The following is a 19,421-nucleotide window of genomic DNA, read 5'->3' as shown; positions in this document are numbered from 1 at the left end:
TGGTAGATGAAGTTAGAGCTGGGAAGTTAGAGCTATTTGTTGTTGCAGTGTTAGAGTTTGACGGCCGTAATTACGAGTGGCAAATCTGAGATTCGATAAATGGACTCCGTGAGTTTTTAAACATGTTTTGAAATCTGCAAATTTTGTACCATTCAAAATCCAAATAAGAGCAGCAGATACCTGGTCGCTGATTATTCATTTTAAACACCCGAAACCAGGGATGCGGAGCCGGAGCCGGAGTCGGAGCCGGAGCCGCCGGAGCCGACATATTTTGCCCGGAGCCGGAGCCGGAGCCGGAGCCGTGAAACAATAAGCCCGGAGCCGGAGCCGGAGCCGGAGCCGCCAAAAAAGGGGGCGACTCCGGCTCCTTTTTATTTTTTGAAGAGGAAAAAAAATAATTAACCTAGTTCGGTTTGACAGTACAAGGCAGTAAAACATATGGTACTTTACTTACGTCATGGGCCATCAAGTGAATGAAAAAAGCCGAATATCCCCAGTATCCCACAGTACGCAATCAACTTCTTGTCTGCCCCCCCCCCCCCCACGTCTACTGCATCCCCAGAACATGAGGACCGGTCATCAGGTGTCGGCCATTGTTTTCAAGCCAGTGGCAGTGGACTGCGACTCCCAGCACCGTCTCTTCCCCTCCCCCCCACTCCCACCCCCCAATGCAGCCGAGACTGGTGTCAGCTTACGATGGTTCAGTGAACTCCAATTCGCGGCGACTGCGTTTCCAATGCCATCGCTTCCTAGTCCTTTGTTCTGCCAGTTCTATCCGAGGTGCGTTTGCACGGGGACGCGGTGAGCCGGTCATGGCAAAGAGTAACGCGTATAACCAATCCAATTTTTCTTCCACCCGTATTTAATTGATTGCATAGGGGATGTACTGAGTCGGAGCCGGAGCCGCCGGAGCCGGACCATTTTACTCGGAGCCGGAGCCGGAGCCGGAGCCGCCACAACATTTCACCCGGAGCCGGAGCCGGAGCCGGAGTCGATTTTTTCTCCGGAGCCGGAGCCGGAGCCGGAGCCGTCTGAAAGTTCCACGGCTCCGCATCCCTGCCCGAAACAGATACGAGCCGCCACCGGTAGCTTGTCGTTGCTGCATTCGTAATTTGTAATCAACCGGTATGATTCCGCTTGTCGCCATGGGCTCTGTTGTGACACATTCTTTCTGTTGCCAGGAAGCTCAGTGATGCCATAGACATGTTTGTGTTCAGTATTCTCGGTACATCGGCGCTGCAGATGGCCACGACTATGTCATTTGTGTTCTGTCTGTACTACGCGGCGGCAAGACAGGTGAGGGAGCAGTGGCTGTCTGTCTGTCTGTCTGTCTGTCTGTCTGTCTGTCTGTCCGTCCGTCTGTTGAGCTATATGTGTCTGGCTTTTGTCTTTTGCCCATATCTGTCTGTCTCTGTCTCTGTCTCTGTCTCTGTCTCTGTCTCTGTCTCTGTCTCTGTCTCTGTCTCTGTCTCTGTCTCTGTCTCTCTCTCTCTCTCTCTCTCTCTGTCTCTGTCTCTCTCTCTCTCTCTCTCTCTCTCTCTCTCTCTCTCTCTCTCTCTCTCTCTCTCTCTCTCTCTCTCTCTCTCTCTCTTCTCTCTTCTCTCTTCTCTCTTCTCTCTTCTCTCTTCTCTCTCTCTCTCTCTCTCTCTCTCTCTCTCTCTCTCTCTCTCTCTCTCTCTCTCTCTCTCTCTCTCTCTCTCTCTCTCTCTCTCTCTCTCTCTCTCTCTCTCTCTCTCTCTCTCTCTCTCTCTCTCTCTCTCTCTCTCTCTCTCTCTCTCTCTCTCTCTCTCTCGATCAGTAGGGCTCGATTTTAGATTTTTGCACTATAGGTATGTATTGGAACGCTGTATATCCATTCACGTGCGTTGTTTCTTTTCTCAGTCACGATGTATGAAGCAGAAGTTCTTCCGTTCAGCATTGAGACAAGACATATCGTGGTACGATACCAAGCAAATGGGAAACTTCACTACTCGAGTCACAGAGTGAGTTATCCGGTCATATTTTTTAAAGAAAAACGTTTAAAGATGACTCACACCTATCCGTGCTTCTATCCTCAGGATACTGAAATCCTTCTTCTCCACGCCACAACCCCCTTCCGGGCTGGACAGGCAACTTTATCTCATGCGGGCTGCTCCCTTGGAGCGGCACCGCTGCTCCCGAGGGAGCGCACCCCGTAGCCGGGTGCAGTGAGTGCCTTGGGGCTAGGTGGCCTGTCCTCTGGACGGGATCAGCCCCGGCGACTCACTAGGGTGCCTGCCCAGACCAATGTCTCCCCCTAAATCCTATCATCCTTCCGCCTCTGCAATGGTCTTGTCGACCGAAAGGGCCTAACCCAACAAAACAAAAAACAAAAAAAAAGTTTAAAGATGACTGGCATTCTGCCTCCATTGAAGCCCCTCTGAGGTCAGAGTTTTAGCTCTTACGTCATATTTGTGACGTTTTTATAGAGGCTGTTTATTGCTGGGTGACTGGGTCCTAATAAAACGGGTCGCGCTCTTACCATTCGAAGGAATTATGAAGTGTTCCTTTTCGACTAAAAGTAAGCCTGTTTCCATGTTTCCATTGATCCTGTCAGAATTCTAGCCAGATAAGAAGTTGCAATACTCTCAGCTGGTGCTGCTGAGTGCCAGTTTGTTTATCTGTTTCCGCTATTATCCAGAAGCAAGCGCCAAGTCATGCCGTCCATATCAATATATCGTAGGCCTTGTTGTAAAATTTATCACTTGGTGCCCTTTGGCAGTGAGCCCTCTTGCTGCCGTATGTCTCATTCTCTGACAAGACATTGTTGGGGTACCGCACCTGTATTGATCTTTACCACGCGTCTCGTGATTAAAGTCGATAGATAACCGCAGGTTGTTTCTACATTAGACAAACACTATTCGTTAGAATTGTGTTTTTCTATTGAAAAATAACCGGAGCAGTCCTTCACCGGGCTATGTTTTCCATACTTGGTAGCGAATCAGTACAACTTGGTCACAGCCTACAGTGTAATGGGTCTTTCTTCTCTCGTACCTATATGCAACTAAAAAACATATGCTCATATAATAAATTCCGTAATCATTTGAACCAGAGTCAATATGAAAAGATCGTAATTACCAATGCTTATCTACATAAACAATACCTACTTTATGCATACCCAAAAGTCAATAGGACCGTTTACAACATTTTAAATGACTGCACATGCATTAGCCTTCACATTGAGCTTAATCGGGTCGATTTTTCTGCTTTCAGCGATCTGAAGAAAATAGAGGATGGCATTGGGGAGAAGATTGGAATGATTATGGTGTTTTTCATGACGTTTTTCCTCGGCGTCGGTCTGGCGTTTGTTAGCGGGTGGAAGCTGACTTTAGCGATGGCCTGCTTCATTCCGATCGTGATTATCACCGAGGCATTTATGGTCAAGGTAGGTCCATCACACGAGCTTGTTTCAGCCATTGGAACAGCGCGTTCATATGTGTTCTGGATAGTTCAATGAGGCTGATAAACAAATTTTGGGCAGCATTAGTTACTATGAGATCTAAAGGCCTGACTACACTATAAGTTTTCTGCGTGCGTTTTTTTTTTTGCTGGTTTGGGTTTTTCCATAATATCGTTGTAGTAAAGGTTATAAATAATATAAATTTTACATTATTTGTGCATTTGTTAGGTACAAAAATTCATATAACTATTATATGAACTAAAATTTAACATAAAAACATAAAAGACGTATTATCGTTTTTTATACTACACCTTTTTAAGCCCAAATTAGGCGGAAGTGCACACGTTTTAGTAATAGTGCAGGTGAATTCGACGGATCGGCATAGTTCGTTCATGTATTGATAAAAAACCGCGGCGCTTCGCTTGGAGTAGCTTTTTGTATATCAATTTTGGACAATGTGTGAAATTTTTGACCCCAGGTCATGTCAGGTCAGGTCACCAGGTCAAGTTAACTGACGAAGCCTAAAAAAGTTTGCAGTCATGTCCAGCCTGGAGTGTTTGTCAGAGAGGTTTTAAACTTGGTGGATTGCATGATGTTATGGGCGCCTATAAGGTGTATATCTCAGATTGTTTATATCCGTGACCTAAGGTCAGGCCAGTGGCGTGACCTTTCCATTACAAGTCAATAGAGAAAAATGAAAATGCCTCTAGATCCGTGTGTACGCATAGAAACAGTCCAAATATTTCAGAATCACAATGATTTGGACCACCCGTGATGACCAAGGTGTCTTTTTTATAGCCTCTATGTAGAAAGGTCATCCGAGGTCATTTGAGGCTACAAACAGATTTTTGCCAATAACTCGCGATTGAAAAGAGATAGAACGCTGGGGATGGCCTCATTGTGTTTGTCTTGTTGAGACGCATCGACTGATATGCAACATGACATTTTCCGGTCAGGTCATGACCTTGACCTAAGGTCAAATTTTCAAGTTGACCTTTCAAGGTCAAATTAAAGTTCTTTCGACTCGTCTCGGCGAGAGGAAAACGATTCTGGCAATAGAAATGTCGTGGCCTTTTTTAGTCGAAAGTTATTGTCGAAAACCACTTTTCATAAAAACAGCTATTTATGGGGGTTTTGCCCTCTGGAAGCTGAAACGTTGACCTGATGTCATTTTTGATAATGACCTTATCAAAAGAAGAGTTCAAAAGCTATCGATTGCTCTTCCATGCGTTTTTCTAGCTATCATAGCTCCTTAGATAACGGCATGTTTCTGAAAAATATAATGACAATTGGCAAATTTTGACCTTTTATGACCTCTGGTGACCCCAATATTGCTCTAAGATGAAAAAATGACTGAAATGCTTTCAAACGTACGCATTGAGAGCTATCGACTACTATTTACCACCGCGTCTTTCTAGCCCTCTTAGTTTTTGAGTTGGAGGTGGGTGGTAACATATGCTCCCCTCCCCCCCCCCCCCCCCCCACTAGGGCGAAGTTGGCTGAGACCGCCACTGGGGCGCGGGTTAAAATGCACAAAATACGGCGGTCACAAATGCGGTTCACTGAATCGTTATCGTAGGGCCACGTCGGCCGCGTCGTACGTAAGGCCACGTCGGCCACGTCGTATGACACCGGGCCGTCGCGCACCGGCGGAGTCCCGTTGAAGACTGTCGGGCCCCCGTCCCGTCTCAGCCCTCGTGGTACACAACACGTGGGCATGAGAACCAGGACAGAGGCCAGATGACACATATGTGCCCGGCGCGGCGCGACGGACCGACCGCCGCGCTCCGAGCGCCGGCCGTCTTTGCGAAAATACCTAAAGCAACGTATTTGCTCGCTAACACGAACTATATTAGCCGAAAAAAAACTTGCCTTGAATGGACTTGTTTTACTGTTGTTTTACTTGACTGTTGTTTTAAACGCTACATGAAAACTTTATGATTCGGACTCCATGTTTTCTCTCAGGTAGGTATGCGCAACTCTACACAACCCCTCAGAAATTCCTAAAGATATGCCAGCCTAACCGTGCGTTTTTCCGTGTGTGCGCAGCTTCAAGCAAGTTTCGCGCAGAAGGAGGCACAAGCTTACAGTTCAGCAGGCTCAGTGGCTGAAGAGGTGATCGGTGCCATCAAGACAGTGATGGCCTTTGGAGGCGAGAATAAGGAATCAGAGAGGTTAGTCGTGGAGGGATATAGCGGCATTGACGTCAGAACGGGACACATATATACATAGATCAGACTGATGTTTACCAGTTTTAACTTCTTAGAAAAATGCTGGTTTTCTGCTTACGCCCGGGCCCTTTCTCAGGTCTGTTCCATCATGTATTACGTTTCCATGATACGTCTAAATAGATTTAACGAAATTTTTCGTGCGTTTTTCTTTGATAGGTACTATTCACCTTATGAAAAAATGAGCGTTTATATGGCTTTATAGCTAGCACCTAATCATATACTTACAATTTAAAATGATGACTAAATGATATGATGAAGAAAGACCATTTTGCAAAATCGGATTAACCCGCGAAACGGCAGGGGTCTGCGCCAACTTAGAACCGACGGGGGGCGGATGACCCCCCCCCCCCCGTCGGTGCGCGGGTTAACTTGTGCCATGGAAACGTAGTAATTAACCTGTGCCAACGCTTCATCTGCGTTTTTTACCACTATGCTAACCCCTGCTTCCTACTGTTACCTACCCTCCCGTCTCCATAGGTACGCCGCGAACCTCCAGGGCGCGCGAGCCGCCATGCTGCGCCGCAGCGCTGTGACTGCACTCGGAGTTGGCCTGGTGTGGCTCACTCATAAAGCCTCCTTCTCGCTGGCTTTCTGGTACGGCACAGAGCTTGTGATTGAGTCACGGGTCGCCGGTGATGACCTCTACAGTCTACAACGCTGGGACGCTGACCATTGTGAGTAGTGACGGATAGGTGGAGTGTGGACGGTGGATGGTGGAGAGAGTGGATTGGTGGATTGTGGAGGGTGGAGGGATGGGTGGATGGTGGAGCAGAGTCTAAAGTCAAGTGGAATGAGCAGTCTGGATTGGACAGCGCGGTCCATGTGGATATGGGGTCAGCAATAAAATGAACGGAATTGAGAAAAAAAAAACTATGAAATGCTTACCGCCTGAACATCAGCTCACATGCGCGGCAGATTTATTTGAGTTGATTGAATTGATTTGCATCAAAATTGAACAATTCATACTAAAAGGAAACGTGAATTGAATAGCACTGGCTCTTGTTTCGCTGTGACAAATAGTTAGTATAAGGAGCTTCTGTGAGCTCTTGCTATCTAGCTATGGCCCATTCACTATGACTTGTCTGAATCCCAGTTCAGCTATTCTTTGGTGTCGATCTTTTCTAACGCTGTCCGTCGATTTCAGATATTTTTCGGAATTGTGCTCGGAGCAGCCAACTTGGGCCAGGCTACCCCTCATGTGGAGGCGCTCTCTGCTGCTCGTGGAGCCGCTGCAGCTGTCTATTCGGTCATTGGTGAGTGAGCCGAGGTCATATCTTCTGCAGGTCATTAGAGGCGATGTCTGTGGGGTCATAGAACGTTCTGTAAGGACAAGGAACACTAGGTCACAATCTCTGTGAGTTCATCAAGGTGATGTCGCAGTCACTCTCTGTGAGGTAAGAACCAAGAAAAGTTCTCACTATAGATAAGGTAGTCAAATGCACCATCTTACCTTCTGCATTTCCTGTGGCCAAATGTACACGTACGTACACGTACAAGTTTGCCCTGTCATTTATAATATTTGTTATTGTGAGCGACAACATTGGCTTAGCTATGCCTACATCGTCACTGTTCTGGCACTTCGCTCCTGAATGAAAAATTATAGTTCTTTGGCTAACGCAGTGCTTTATGAGGCCAACTCCTAAATTTGCGAGGAGAGAGAGAGAGAGAGAGAGAGAGAGAGAGAGAGAGAGAGAGAGAGAGAGAGAGAGAGAGAGAGAGAGAGAGAGAGAGAGAGAGAGAGAGAGAGAGAGAGAGAGAGAGAGAGAGAGAGAGAAAGAGAGAGAGATGAACCAGTACCCCACATAACATATTCTGTCTTTCCCTTTCCAGAGCGAGAATCTGAGATTGATGCCAACAGCGAGGAGGGGCTGAAACCTGAGAAAACGGTGGGACACCTTGAACTGAGAGACGTCCATTTCACCTACCCATCTCGACCAGAGACCCAGGTGTGTATATGAGTATTACTAGCTACGGAGCGAGCGAAGCGAGTGGAGTCTTTCTTACGGAAATTTCTGAGTATGAGCGGCCGGCCGGCCGGCCGTGGTCACGATTTTGCGAGGCTTATATCTCAGCAACCACTTGACCGATTTACGTGCGGTAATTTTTGTAGGGTAGCTTCATTCCTTCTACCAAGTATTGGGCTATTCCCGATTATGTGGGTGACCCCTTATGCACGTGCCGCGTGCAAAATGAAGTAATAGTTGCAATATATCGGTAACTACTGGGCCGATTGCGCTGAAAGTTGGCATGTAGGTAGGCACCCACTAGGCAATGCATATCCATGTGCCAAAGTTGGGGTGCTGCTGCACGTGCGCACGTGCAGGGGTTGATTCCAGATACCGAGAACGGCTTGACCGATTGCGCTCAAATTTGGTACACGTTTACGGAGCAGTTAGTAGGGTGCCGTGCACAAGTCAGTTGGGACCCATTTTGCACGTGCACACGTACAGGGTGCCGCTTCCAGATCTCAAGAACGGCTGGACCGATTGTGCTCAAATTTGGCACATCGCTATAGAACGGTTAGTAGGGTGCCGTGCACAAGTCAGTTGGAGGTACCCCCTCGCAATTTCGCACGTGCAAGGCCCACCCTCTCGCTCGCTCCGTTAGTGGCCCAAAAGGCGTTATACTGGTCTGAAGGTGAGGGCCATAGACCCCAGGTGTGTATGATACTTGCGATAAAAGACACCAGTTATTGATCATCAGTCACGAAATAATACGTAACGAAAGAAAAATTTACGGAATAAATATCATACCCGAAGCTTTTGAGTGCTATTTTTCCCTAGCATTATAGTTGCGTATTGCTCTCTCCCGTTTGGTGAAGCCCCACTGCCAATTTCTCCACACTTATCCGCCACATCATCACCGTGTTTGTTTATCATATGTCGGCAGGTCTTGAAAGGCATCAGTTTCGCTGTTCGACCCGGGCAAACAGTGGCTCTGGTGGGCTCCTCGGGCTGCGGAAAGTCCACCTGTGTCCAGCTGATCCAGCGCTTCTACGACCCCGAGCAAGGAGAGGTTAGACGCTCACCGATATGAGCCCGGCGGCTGGTCAAAGACCGCGAACAGTTTGTTTTGTTGACAGTTCACACTAGGGTACAGAGTATGTCAGTTGCCTTGCAGCGTTCTGATCTTCGTCGAAGATATATGTATAGTTGATGGAGGGAATGCATTCTCAGAAGATGGTAGAAAGTGTGTATGCAGCTATTTATTTCTTTTAGCATTCTCTTTCTTAGATGGGCTGATCGATTCTAATTCTCCACGTGTTCGGATGTTTTGTTGGCCAGGTCCTGCTGGACGGCCGTGATGTCCGCGAGCTTAAGGTGGCCTGGCTGCGGCGTCAGATCGGTGTCGTCTCGCAGGAGCCGGTACTGTTCGGTACCACGATCGCTGAGAACATCCGCTACGGCCGACCCGACTGCTCCATGAAGGATATTGAGGAGGTCCGTGATGCGAGTTTGGTGGTTGTTGAGCTGCAGGGTCCAGGGGCGGTGGGATGGATGTAGTTTGAAGTAGATTCAGGTTTGCATAGATACAATGGAGAGAAAACGTATAAGGTATTCGTTTCTATCTTGCATTTATATTTCTAAGAAGTTGCAATAACTGCGGTAGTATAATTGTCAACTTCCTATTTAGCATATTTCACCTCTCTAGCATCACATTCACGGTGTTGTTACACAGTTCATGTAGTGCATAAATACAAAAAGGTACGTCAGCTGTAAATGTACCGTTGCCACCAAGCATTCCGCTTCCCGATTTGCTTACACCAAACATTTCGCCGTTGAATACTTCATCACCTGAATATTAACACGCTCTACCACTCAGCCTTTGATTGACTAACTCAGACCCCGCATGTCTTTACATTTTACAACAGACTGCTCGCCAAGCCAATGCCTACGACTTCATCCAAGAGCTTCCGCTCAAATTTGACACGATGGTCGGACAGAAGGGCGCTCAGTTGAGTGGGGGACAGAAGCAGCGAATCGCCATTGCACGTGCGCTCGTGCGCAACCCGCGCGTGTTTCTGCTGGATGAAGCCACCTCGGCACTGGACTTGCAAAGCGAGGCTGCGGTCCAGCTTGCACTAGATAGGGTAAGTAACCAGTAGCGGCGGAATACCTTCAATTAAGGGGGGGGGGGGCACTGCCGACTTTTGGTCCCATTCTTTCCATGCAACGCCCATAGAGCTAATGTTAAAATGGCAAAATCAAGGTGGGCACGGTGCCCCGGTGCTTCCCCGTTCCGCCGCCTATGTAAGTAGCCACCAAAAATGGCCATAAATAGAGTTAAAGTCGTCTAGAGGTTGTAGCAAGTAGTCGCAGGCTGTCTCTGCTAAAAAGGCGACAGATATTTCACAGCATTATCATGTAGTGCCTCTTGATATTGCTGAACCGTGACCCTCTCCCAAAGATCGTATGTACATTGATCGTGAATACGGTGTCAACGGTTGCTTTGCAGCCCAAAGCATGTTGGGAAATACCCAGTCATTGCTATATGTCACGCTAATTTGATTTTTATCCCCGCACTCTAAACACCAACTTGTCTTCTGGTCTGATTACACTCGACACCCTTGTTTCCAGGCTCGGTCGGGCCGCACCACAATCGTCGTGGCCCATCGTCTCTCTACTGTTCGAAGTGCTGATGTCATCATCGCTTTGAACGATGGACGAGTGGTGGAGACGGGCACCCACGAGCAGCTGATGAAGAACGAGGGCCTGTACCACGGACTGGTGACGTCACAGATCACCGGCGGAGGCGAGGAGGAAGAGGCTGCAGAGGAAAGAGTAGAGGAGGAGGCAGAGGAGGAGGAGGAGGATGTGGTGGAAGATATGGTGGAGGATAAAGGTGAGGGGAGTAGTGGTCATTTTAGCAGAACGCTTACTTTGTTATGGTTGGCGTTTTGCTTCATTTTAGGATCACTTTCTGGGAAGGGGACGCTGATAATTTTGACTGTGTTGATGTATGAACACATATGTTTTGTTACTATCAGCTTATAACGTTAAAGAAGGCACACCATATAAAAAATGAGCGTTTCCTTCATCGGCAATGATTGCATAGCAATGTGTGATTTGATTGCATCAACTATGTATCCATGTGGTATTAATGATTGCATATATGTATTGTTGGTTTTTAATCGTCTTCTGTTTCACAACATTCCCACTTCTACAGATGGTTTCCACCTTCCCGCCCTGAGGCGTCCTTCCATTCCGGATATCACCCGTCTGAGGACTCTGTCGTCCGGCTCACACCCCAGTGACGGGCACCATATCGGATCAGAGGTCAACGGGGACTCGACCGCCGTGACTGTCGTCCGCCCGGCCTCCAAAAAGAAGCGCAGAAAAACCGCCAAGGTGAGATAATTCCTCAGCTAAAATAGATGATGACTTGGTGAAAAGAAGGGAGGGAGTTAGGCTTTTATTTGTTCCGTGTTCGGTATATTACTTCGACAGGATATCCCGAGAAATTCATGCTCACCTTCTTGGATGCGTGGATTTTTGCATCGTTTGTTGGATGTCTTAATGCTCATTTTAATAATTAGTTAACCAGTCAGCCGCGCCCACATAGAGTTGTTTTTCGTTACTCTTTTAGCACCGCATGTGTCACTCAAGGGCGGATAGGACATCAGATCGTGGCCTATGCTACTGCCGCGCTGATTCAACTGTTACTAGCTAGACAGGGCAGGTAAATGGTAATACTATCAGAGAGTCATATATGGCACTACGAGAGCCCCTGGGAGCTTTGATTACGTTCGGCCTTGTCGGCGAGGGTGGGAGGGTGGAAATTATGTGATCGCATGTTTTTATGATAGGATTTTCCATCCGATGGCCGGAGGAAAGGTCGGTAGAATCTGTTTGTCAGCGTGCAGGACGTGGGTGAACCTAAATCAAAATGCTGGTTTTTGCACAAAACAGTGATGTTTAACCCTCGCCCGTAAACGGTGTTTTGCCACCTTCGCCCATGCAGGGGGGTTGGTGCGACCCCCCTGGCGTTTGAAAACGGAGCGTCGTAGAGCTTAGCGGAAAAGACCAACGGATTGCTCTCAACGAGATCTCGCGATTGGTGGTATATTTTTTGGTCCTAGGTCAACATTTGACCTACTTATGACCGGTCAAAGGTCAAGTTTTCGGAAAAATCTAACTTTTTCAGATTTCTGCGCCGATTGCGGCAAAACGGTAAGAGATATCGACTTGAAACCTTCACCATCGTGATCCTTGATCAATTGTCTATCGTTTGGTGTGTATTTCGATGTCATAACTCTAAAAATGATGCGTTGGGAGCATCGGAAGTCTGCAAGGTCATTTGTGCATTGGGTCACGTCAGGCGTGTGACGTCACTGACCTGACCCTGACCCAAAATGAACTACAAGAAACAACCGACGATGCCTGAAATGGATAGCAAATTCGAATTCAGGGCATCAAAATACCCCGAAAAGGCATACAAGTGCAAGAAGTCATTACAGGTCAACCGAGGTCACTGACCTTACCTTGACCTTTAGTAACCTTCAAAATGTCAACGGACATTGTGCCAATGTCAAATCAGCCAGTTGTGATTCTAAAACAATCCATCAGTGTGTCAGGTCAGTCGGCATTTATACCAATGTGAAGCAATCTCCAATTTAGCGTAAATCTGGCCGGAGGTTGTTCCCTTTATGACGTCATAACTCCGTGACCTGACATGACCTTGACAAAAAAAAAAATACCGAAAGTTGCGCAAAGGATGCTCCAAAGGGTACTGAAAATTTGAGCAGGCTATCTAAAACGGTTCGGCGTGTAGCTAAGAAAAACCTCAGGGGGGGTTGCTACATGGGCGAGGGTTAATAAACGTTTTTTTTTCTTCTTCTTTTGATTTGTTGTTGTCCCTTTGTTGTTGTTTTCCTCCGCAAAGTCCTGAGGAAGGGTAATTCTAAAGTGGCGACCCTCGGCTCCCGACAGATTACCCCCTAGCCCTCTTTGAATGCCCTGAGGTGCACAGTGCCCACTCAATCAGTCCAATGTAAAATCTCCCCGTTTTCTCTCTTCAGAAATCCGGTGGTGCAGGAGGACAGACTGAGGAGGAAGACGAGGGTGAGCCGGTGTCGGCCTGGAGGCTGCTGCGGCTGAACGGCTCCGAGTGGCCCTACCTGCTGCTCGGCGTGGTCGGAGCCGCCATCATGGGCGGCTCCGTACCCGCCCACGCTGTCGTGTTTGGAGGCGTTCTTGGTGTGAGTGTTGCTCAGGGTCGCATGTTGGGGCCAGTTGTAATGCGCCAGGTACTATACATATGGTCCTGGACATGGTATCAAGTAGGCACTTTAAACGATTTAAAGAAAAGACCCTTTCCATTGATACCAAACATGCTTGAAGGGTTTTCACGTCGATACTCATTTTCTGTCCATGTCTGATCTGTCCGTTGAAGTTGTCATCGTTTTTTTTTTTTTTTGGTCTGGTGTCATCGCTAGTGGAGTCCTCAAACACCAGTTCACATAATCATATCCAACCTGTTTTCAGAATCTCGCGGTGGAGGATCCGGACGAAGCGGTGGACAACGCTCAGTTTTACGGTCTGCTCTTCCTCGGTATCGGAGTTATTACCTTCCTAGCCTCGTTCGCACAGGTAACGATATGTCCTCCGACATGGGTTTATGTGTGAGGAGGATGGCATTTTGAAACATGTAATCATTGAACAATCAAGGCATTATTTGTGCTAGCCATCATCAGGACATGCTATTTTCAGTAACATCGCAGGACGAATGCAATGCATGCATGCATGCATGCTGCAGCGTGCGATCCAATAATGAACATCATGCCCCACATCCAGGAGCAGGTTTTGTTATGAACGTTCTTTTCTCTGCAGCACAGTACTATTATAGGCACCTAAGTAACTTATCTGCACCCTCTAAACAGTGTTGCGCTGTGCCCCGCTCTTTTGTAGGTGTTTATGTTCGGCGTGGCTGGCGAGAGGCTCACCACTCGGATCAGGAAGCTGACGTTCAAGGCGCTGCTGAGACAGGAGGCGGCCTATTTTGATGACTCGCGGCACACTGTCGGTGTGCTGTGTTCACGACTCTCCAGTGATGCATCCAGCGTACAGGGCGTGAGTCAGAGTCAGAGTGAATGTGCAGAAAATGAGGGAAAACGTAGGTACAGTTTGTTTGTTGTGTGGGTTTTGTGTTGTTGTCGTAGACCCTTCCGGTTCTAATGAGACCACGTAACATTAGAGAGCCGAGCAACATCATACCGCTGTGCCCTACATTCTCAATTAAACTGGCTGAGCGCTGACCCGGCCAGTACCAATTCAGTAACCCCCCCCCCCCTCCCTCTCCACCTCCCCTCTCAGGCAACCGGCACCCGGCTTGGAAACATGACCCAGGCTGTGTTTACTCTCTTCCTCGCCCTGGGCATGGCCTTCTATCTGAGCTGGCAACTGGCGCTGGCGGCTCTGCCGTTTGTGCCGCTCTGTGTGCTGGGGACGTATGTCGAGAGCAGACTGACATCTGAGAGCATGGCTAAGGAAAAGTCCGATCAGGAGAGTGGCAACCAGGTGAGGAATGAAAACGACCGGTGTTCGTTGGGATGGTTTAGTGGTCAGAAAGAGGATATCGATATGGGTCAGACGGGCAGTTCTGTGGAAAGAAGGAACCGTGGGTGGTTGCAGCTTAGCAAGTATTCTTTCGGAATAAGAGTCTGTCTTTTTCATTATCATGTAGTTCGCAAGATATGGACGTCTATGAATTCAACACTATGAGACGATGAAAATAGTGAAAATACTATGCGAAGGCACATTTTTCCCCTAATAATGGGTACGAAGTACGAACAAGCGTAACTCTTTTGCCAACTAGGGAATATTATTTAACCCGTCTCACAGCAGTATACGAATCGACTATATGCAGTGATTTTGTATTCACCCATGTCTGATCAGTGATCTATCGTTCACAGATAGCGGTGGAGGCCATCTCCAATGTCCGCACTGTGGCCAGCCTCGGGCTGGAAAACATGTTCGCTGACCGATATGAAGAGCAGCTGAAGAAGACGCATAGCAAGTACATGAAGCGTGCGTTCCTTAGAGGTAAGGGAAGGGGTTTATTTGTTACAGTGTACAGAGATATCATGCTTACGAGACTGCATTGGGCCTCGTCCGGACCGGCATTTTAAGAAGTGTAGTTATCTGTTTTATATTTACGACAGGCTATGCACGTTTCTTCTCTCATTGATATCCCAAAACAGTTGTCAGGTCCGTCTTTCACGAATAGCTCAGCTGACTAGTTACATCCCTGGGGGATAAGCTCATGGGTACAGCCTCAAGCCGCGTACACTGATCCCTGCTCCAGCTCTGTTTTTCTGGCCCTCGCAGGTCTGGGGTAGGTGGCAGCACAATCTCCCGACACTCGAATGCTCTCATACATTCCGTATCTGTCTACTGAGTCATGGTGTAGGCGGCAGCACTACTGCTCCTGCCTGGACGTTAGTGTCATCCTGTACTCACATTTGTTCTCTGTACCCAACAGGTCTGGTGTACGGGGCGGCCCAGACTGCCCCGGCTGTTTCCCAGGCCATCGTCTTCGCAATCGGAAAGCACCTGATCATCGACGGCACTATACCCTACTCACACCTCTTAATGTAAGACTCACCGCTCCGTGCTTCTATCCTCAGGATACTGAAATCCTTCTCCCCAACGCCGCAACCCCCTCCGGGCTGGACAGGCAACTTTATCTCATGCGGGCTGCTCCCTTGGAACTGCACCGTTGCTCCCGAGGGAGCGCACCCCGTAGCCGGGTGCAGAGAGTGCTTGGGGGGCTGGTCGGCCTGTCCATTTGGACGGGCTCAGCCCCGGCGACTCTCTAGGGTGCCTGCCCAGACCAATGTCTCCCCTAATTCCTATCATCCTTCCGGCTCTGAAATGGTCTTGTCAGACCGAAAGGGCCTAACCCAACAAAACAATCAAACAATGTAAGACTGTGAAAGAATAATGCCACGAAACTTGGCCTTAGTTATGTCTATTATTTTCATACTCAGCATTGCTTTTTTATAACCAACCACTCCTTAACATACTCTTAGGATGTGACTTAATGCTTACCATTTTCTCATTAGCGATTAACATAACATGTGTTGTTCTCCGTGAACCCTTAGGATCACGGAGGGTTTGATATACGGTACCATGGAGATCGGTGCCTCCGTAGCTTTCTCACCGGACATAAATAAGGCGTTCATCTCGGCCAGACGAGTGTTCGCACTGCTGGACCGAAAACCGACCATCGACAGCTCCACCCAGACCGGAACCAAACTGGTGAGCCGTGGATCAGGCATACAAAAATAGGCGCTGACTGGATTTAACTACGGGTTTTAGTTGTCAAGTGAATTTGAAACATGTCATAAGTAGTGTGTGGGCTAATGAGGGATTACATTCGAACTGTTCGCTGATTGTCTGCCTGTTTGTATAGGTATGTGAGTAAAGTGCTGTGCACAAGTCAGTTGGAGGTAACCCCTCAAAATTTCGCACGTGCAAGGCCCACCCTCTCGCTCGCTCCGTTGATCGCCCCAAAAGGCGTTATACTGGTTATTGTTTTACAAGTCTTATTGTTATCCTAGCATCGTCTGGTCCTATTAAGGGTTCAGTTTTGTGTTATTCTATGGAAATTTATTTCAGCACGCAAAAACACGGACACGTGACCCCCGCCCTCGCCTGATCAGTGTCCCAAAATTGTATTTTGGCTTGGGTGTCAGAGGGGAAAATGGCTCGCCCAAAAGGGGGATAAGAGTGGAAAATTGTCACTCACATAAGCTCCAAAAAGAATGGAAAAGGGATCAATGGCGAACATTTATATGCAACTGTGACAGATTGCAGGATGCAAAACGACCAGCAACGCAAATGCTTCCTGTCAGTAAAATTGGGAGTTGGAAATAGCTCTTAAAATGGGGACGGGAGTGCAAAATAATTTTCATTTGGATGTCAGGTTGCACCCAATTCAACAAATTTTGTGATACTGCGGCTGATCTGTCTGACCTGATTTGATCCCAGACCTGACCTGACCTGACCTGACCTGCACAGCCGGGACTGAGCGGCTCCATCAGTCTGGACGGCGTACAGTTCCGTTACCCCAGTCGCCCGGCGGTGACCGTTCTGCGCGGCCTCAACCTGAAGGTCCAGCCGGGCCAAACTGTGGCACTGGTCGGCGCCTCCGGCTGCGGAAAATCCACCTGTGTTCAGCTGCTGCAGAGGCTCTACGATCCGGAGCGAGGAGACGTGGTGGGTTATATACGGACGGTGTGGGTTATATGAGGACATGACGGGTTATGTGGGGAACTGGTGGGTCATATGAGGACGGTGTGGGTTTTATGGGGACGTGGTGGGTTATATAGGAAACAAGCGGGTTATGTGGGGAACTGGTGAGTTATGTGGGAAAACTGATGGGGTATATGGGGAACTGGTGGGTCATATGGAGACGGTGTGGGTTGTATGGGGACGTGGTGAGTTACATGGGAACGTGGTGGGTTATATGGGAACGTAATGGGTTGTGTGAGCACTAAGTGGGTTATATCGTTTATTCGTCTGGGAGACCAACTCATCTATTCTTCTTATAGAGTGTGGACGGCCAGAGCGTGTCCTCGCTCCACCTGGGCTGGCTACGGTTCCAGATCGGCATCGTCTCTCAGGAGCCGATCCTCTTCGATAAGACAATCGCCGAGAACATAGCATACGGGGACAACAGGTGAGAGAATGGAAGAAGCAAGGAAATGGGATGTATTGTAATGGGAAGCCAGGTCAAGGAAATGGGATGTATGGTAATGGGAAGCCAAGTCAAAGATTTTAAGGCGCCTTTTTCTTATTTGAAATTGAATATAAATGAATCATATTATCACATTTGTAGAACATTTCTCACGATGTTGCCTTGTCCAATACAAAATAAAAGAACATACCAGCCAGCAAATAAATGTGGAAATGAGCTGTAATTGCATATCAGGCCATTCTTAAGGCGGCCAGTGAGCCGTAAGCCCTCGCCGTCTAGCTAACGGTTGCTGGACCTGGCCCTTGTTAGCTGACCGTGTTCAGAAATAAAGCCAACCCCGTCACTCACCACATGTCCACAGCCGAGAGGTACCGATGACGGAGATCATAGAGGCCGCTCGAGACGCCAACATCCACAGCTTCATCACCAGCCTGCCGGCCGGCTATGACACCCGCTTGGGCAGCAGCAGCAGCACCCAGCTCTCCGGCGGCCAGAAGCAGCGCGTGGCCATCGCGCGCGCGCTGGTACGCCGGCCGGCTATTCTACTGCTGGACGAGGCGACATCCGCGCTGGATACGCAGAGTGAACAGGTGGTGCAGCAGGCTCTGGACCGCGCCGCTAATGGGAGAACCTGCCTGGTGATAGCGCATCGTCTTTCCACCATTCAGGGAGCGGATTGTATCGTGGTGGTTAATAGAGGCCGCGCGGTGGAGCAGGGCACCCATCAGGAGTTGCTAGCAAAGAAGGGGATGTACTATGAGCTCTATAAAACGATGGGTTAGGTGGGCAAGAGAGAATGTTTGTTGGAGTGCGTATCCGTACCTACACTATTTTGGTGGATAAAGTGTGATGTTTCTTGCGACAGTATTTGCACCGGACGGTGCACCATTGGGAACTGTTTGTTTGTTGGGAACTGTGCAACTGTTCGTCCGTGCCATATTTGAGTAACAGCAGGGAGGTCACTTAGGGTCACTTAGGGTCTTTTAGGGGTTAGAGGTGCCTTAGGGTCGCGCTGTGGTTTTATATCTCCGAGTTGGACATGTGTGACCTGTTTTCAGGTACAATGAGATTTTATGGTACTGTTACTTATTGTTGTTACCGGTGGCGTCTTACGTGTACTAGAGTCTAGACCTGACTTCAGGGTCTACGAAATGATGCCGAATGCCGGCGAACTTTTGTCCAACATTTTACGGCTAAGAATAATGGGAGTGATATTAACGTGTTTTGATCGGTGATACAGTAACGTGACTGATATGGTTATCATGGGGATCATTGATTTTGCCGAGAAAATGTGTTTTTTATATGGTACCATACGCACACACGGATAACGGAATCACATCTGGTCGTGGGCCATATTCATTTATTTTTACGACTTTCTTATATCCGTGTTTCACAAATGTACTTCCCGTTGGCACCAACTGCACCAATAGCCTGGATAGGGAAGGGGGAGGTATGGATCTAGCTGGACTGTTTGCTCAGTCATTTGATGGCAAGGGGCAGAGTGTGTTTGAATGGAAAAAAATCCTGTCATGCCACCTACCATTTCGTAATCCGCTACGCTGAATAGGCGTAATCAGAAAGTAGGATTTATTTTTTATGACCAAGTTGCCAAGGAAATAAAACGATTTATATCACCGCCGTATATAACAAAACACTGATAAACAAGAATGAATAAAAATGATTTTATTATAAGTGTCAAATATTACGGATAAATTTTGGCCTAATTTTGATGAATTTCTAACAATTTTTCCTGCAATGGGATATGTTATTATCATACAACAATAAAGGTAGAGGTACGGGGACCCGCAGTTGCTACTGTACAGCGACCCTGAGCAAATTGTCCCAGCACCCTCACAGGGAACAACGATAAGCTGCCAGAGGGCACGCACAGAAAATCTCAGCTGCTCTTGTACAGGGACCGGCAGTCGATATCAATGTTATCGGTTGTTACTGGACAGGACAGACGGCTAGAGTTGGAGTTCGTGTACAGTAGCAACTGCGGGTCACCGTACTCACGAAACGTTTAATTAGGTATATCGACGAACGGTCTATGGTTCCAAAGAAACACGCTA

General features: G+C 48.0%; 1 protein-coding gene across 1 annotated transcript in view; it reads left to right on the top strand.

Annotated features, from left to right (window-relative positions):
* LOC122373418 (ATP-dependent translocase ABCB1-like) overlaps nt 1-18,563 on the top strand; it is a 33,241-nt gene extending 14,678 nt beyond the window's left edge. The window contains 23 exon segments of the mRNA XM_043351443.1: nt 1,182-1,296; nt 1,882-1,982; nt 3,232-3,403; nt 5,468-5,592; nt 6,127-6,289; nt 6,291-6,323; nt 6,794-6,902; nt 7,480-7,595; nt 8,539-8,664; nt 8,934-9,089; nt 9,521-9,739; nt 10,227-10,491; nt 10,816-10,997; nt 12,668-12,847; nt 13,134-13,238; nt 13,557-13,718; nt 13,962-14,165; nt 14,561-14,690; nt 15,130-15,241; nt 15,752-15,908; nt 16,671-16,868; nt 17,204-17,331; nt 17,711-18,563. Coding sequence (XP_043207378.1) covers nt 1,182-1,296; nt 1,882-1,982; nt 3,232-3,403; nt 5,468-5,592; nt 6,127-6,289; nt 6,291-6,323; nt 6,794-6,902; nt 7,480-7,595; nt 8,539-8,664; nt 8,934-9,089; nt 9,521-9,739; nt 10,227-10,491; nt 10,816-10,997; nt 12,668-12,847; nt 13,134-13,238; nt 13,557-13,718; nt 13,962-14,165; nt 14,561-14,690; nt 15,130-15,241; nt 15,752-15,908; nt 16,671-16,868; nt 17,204-17,331; nt 17,711-18,131 — 3,679 coding nt within the window. The 3' untranslated portion in view covers nt 18,132-18,563.
* Nucleotides 18,564-19,421: the final 858 nt, after the last annotated feature.

Source organism: Amphibalanus amphitrite, unplaced genomic scaffold, assembly GCF_019059575.1.
Source record: "Amphibalanus amphitrite isolate SeventyFive unplaced genomic scaffold, NRLGWU_Aamphi_draft 001492F_arrow, whole genome shotgun sequence".
Classification (NCBI taxonomy): domain Eukaryota; kingdom Metazoa; phylum Arthropoda; class Thecostraca; order Balanomorpha; family Balanidae; genus Amphibalanus; species Amphibalanus amphitrite.
Note: the sequence above shows the minus strand (reverse complement) of the source record. Positions and strands in the feature narration are given on the sequence as shown.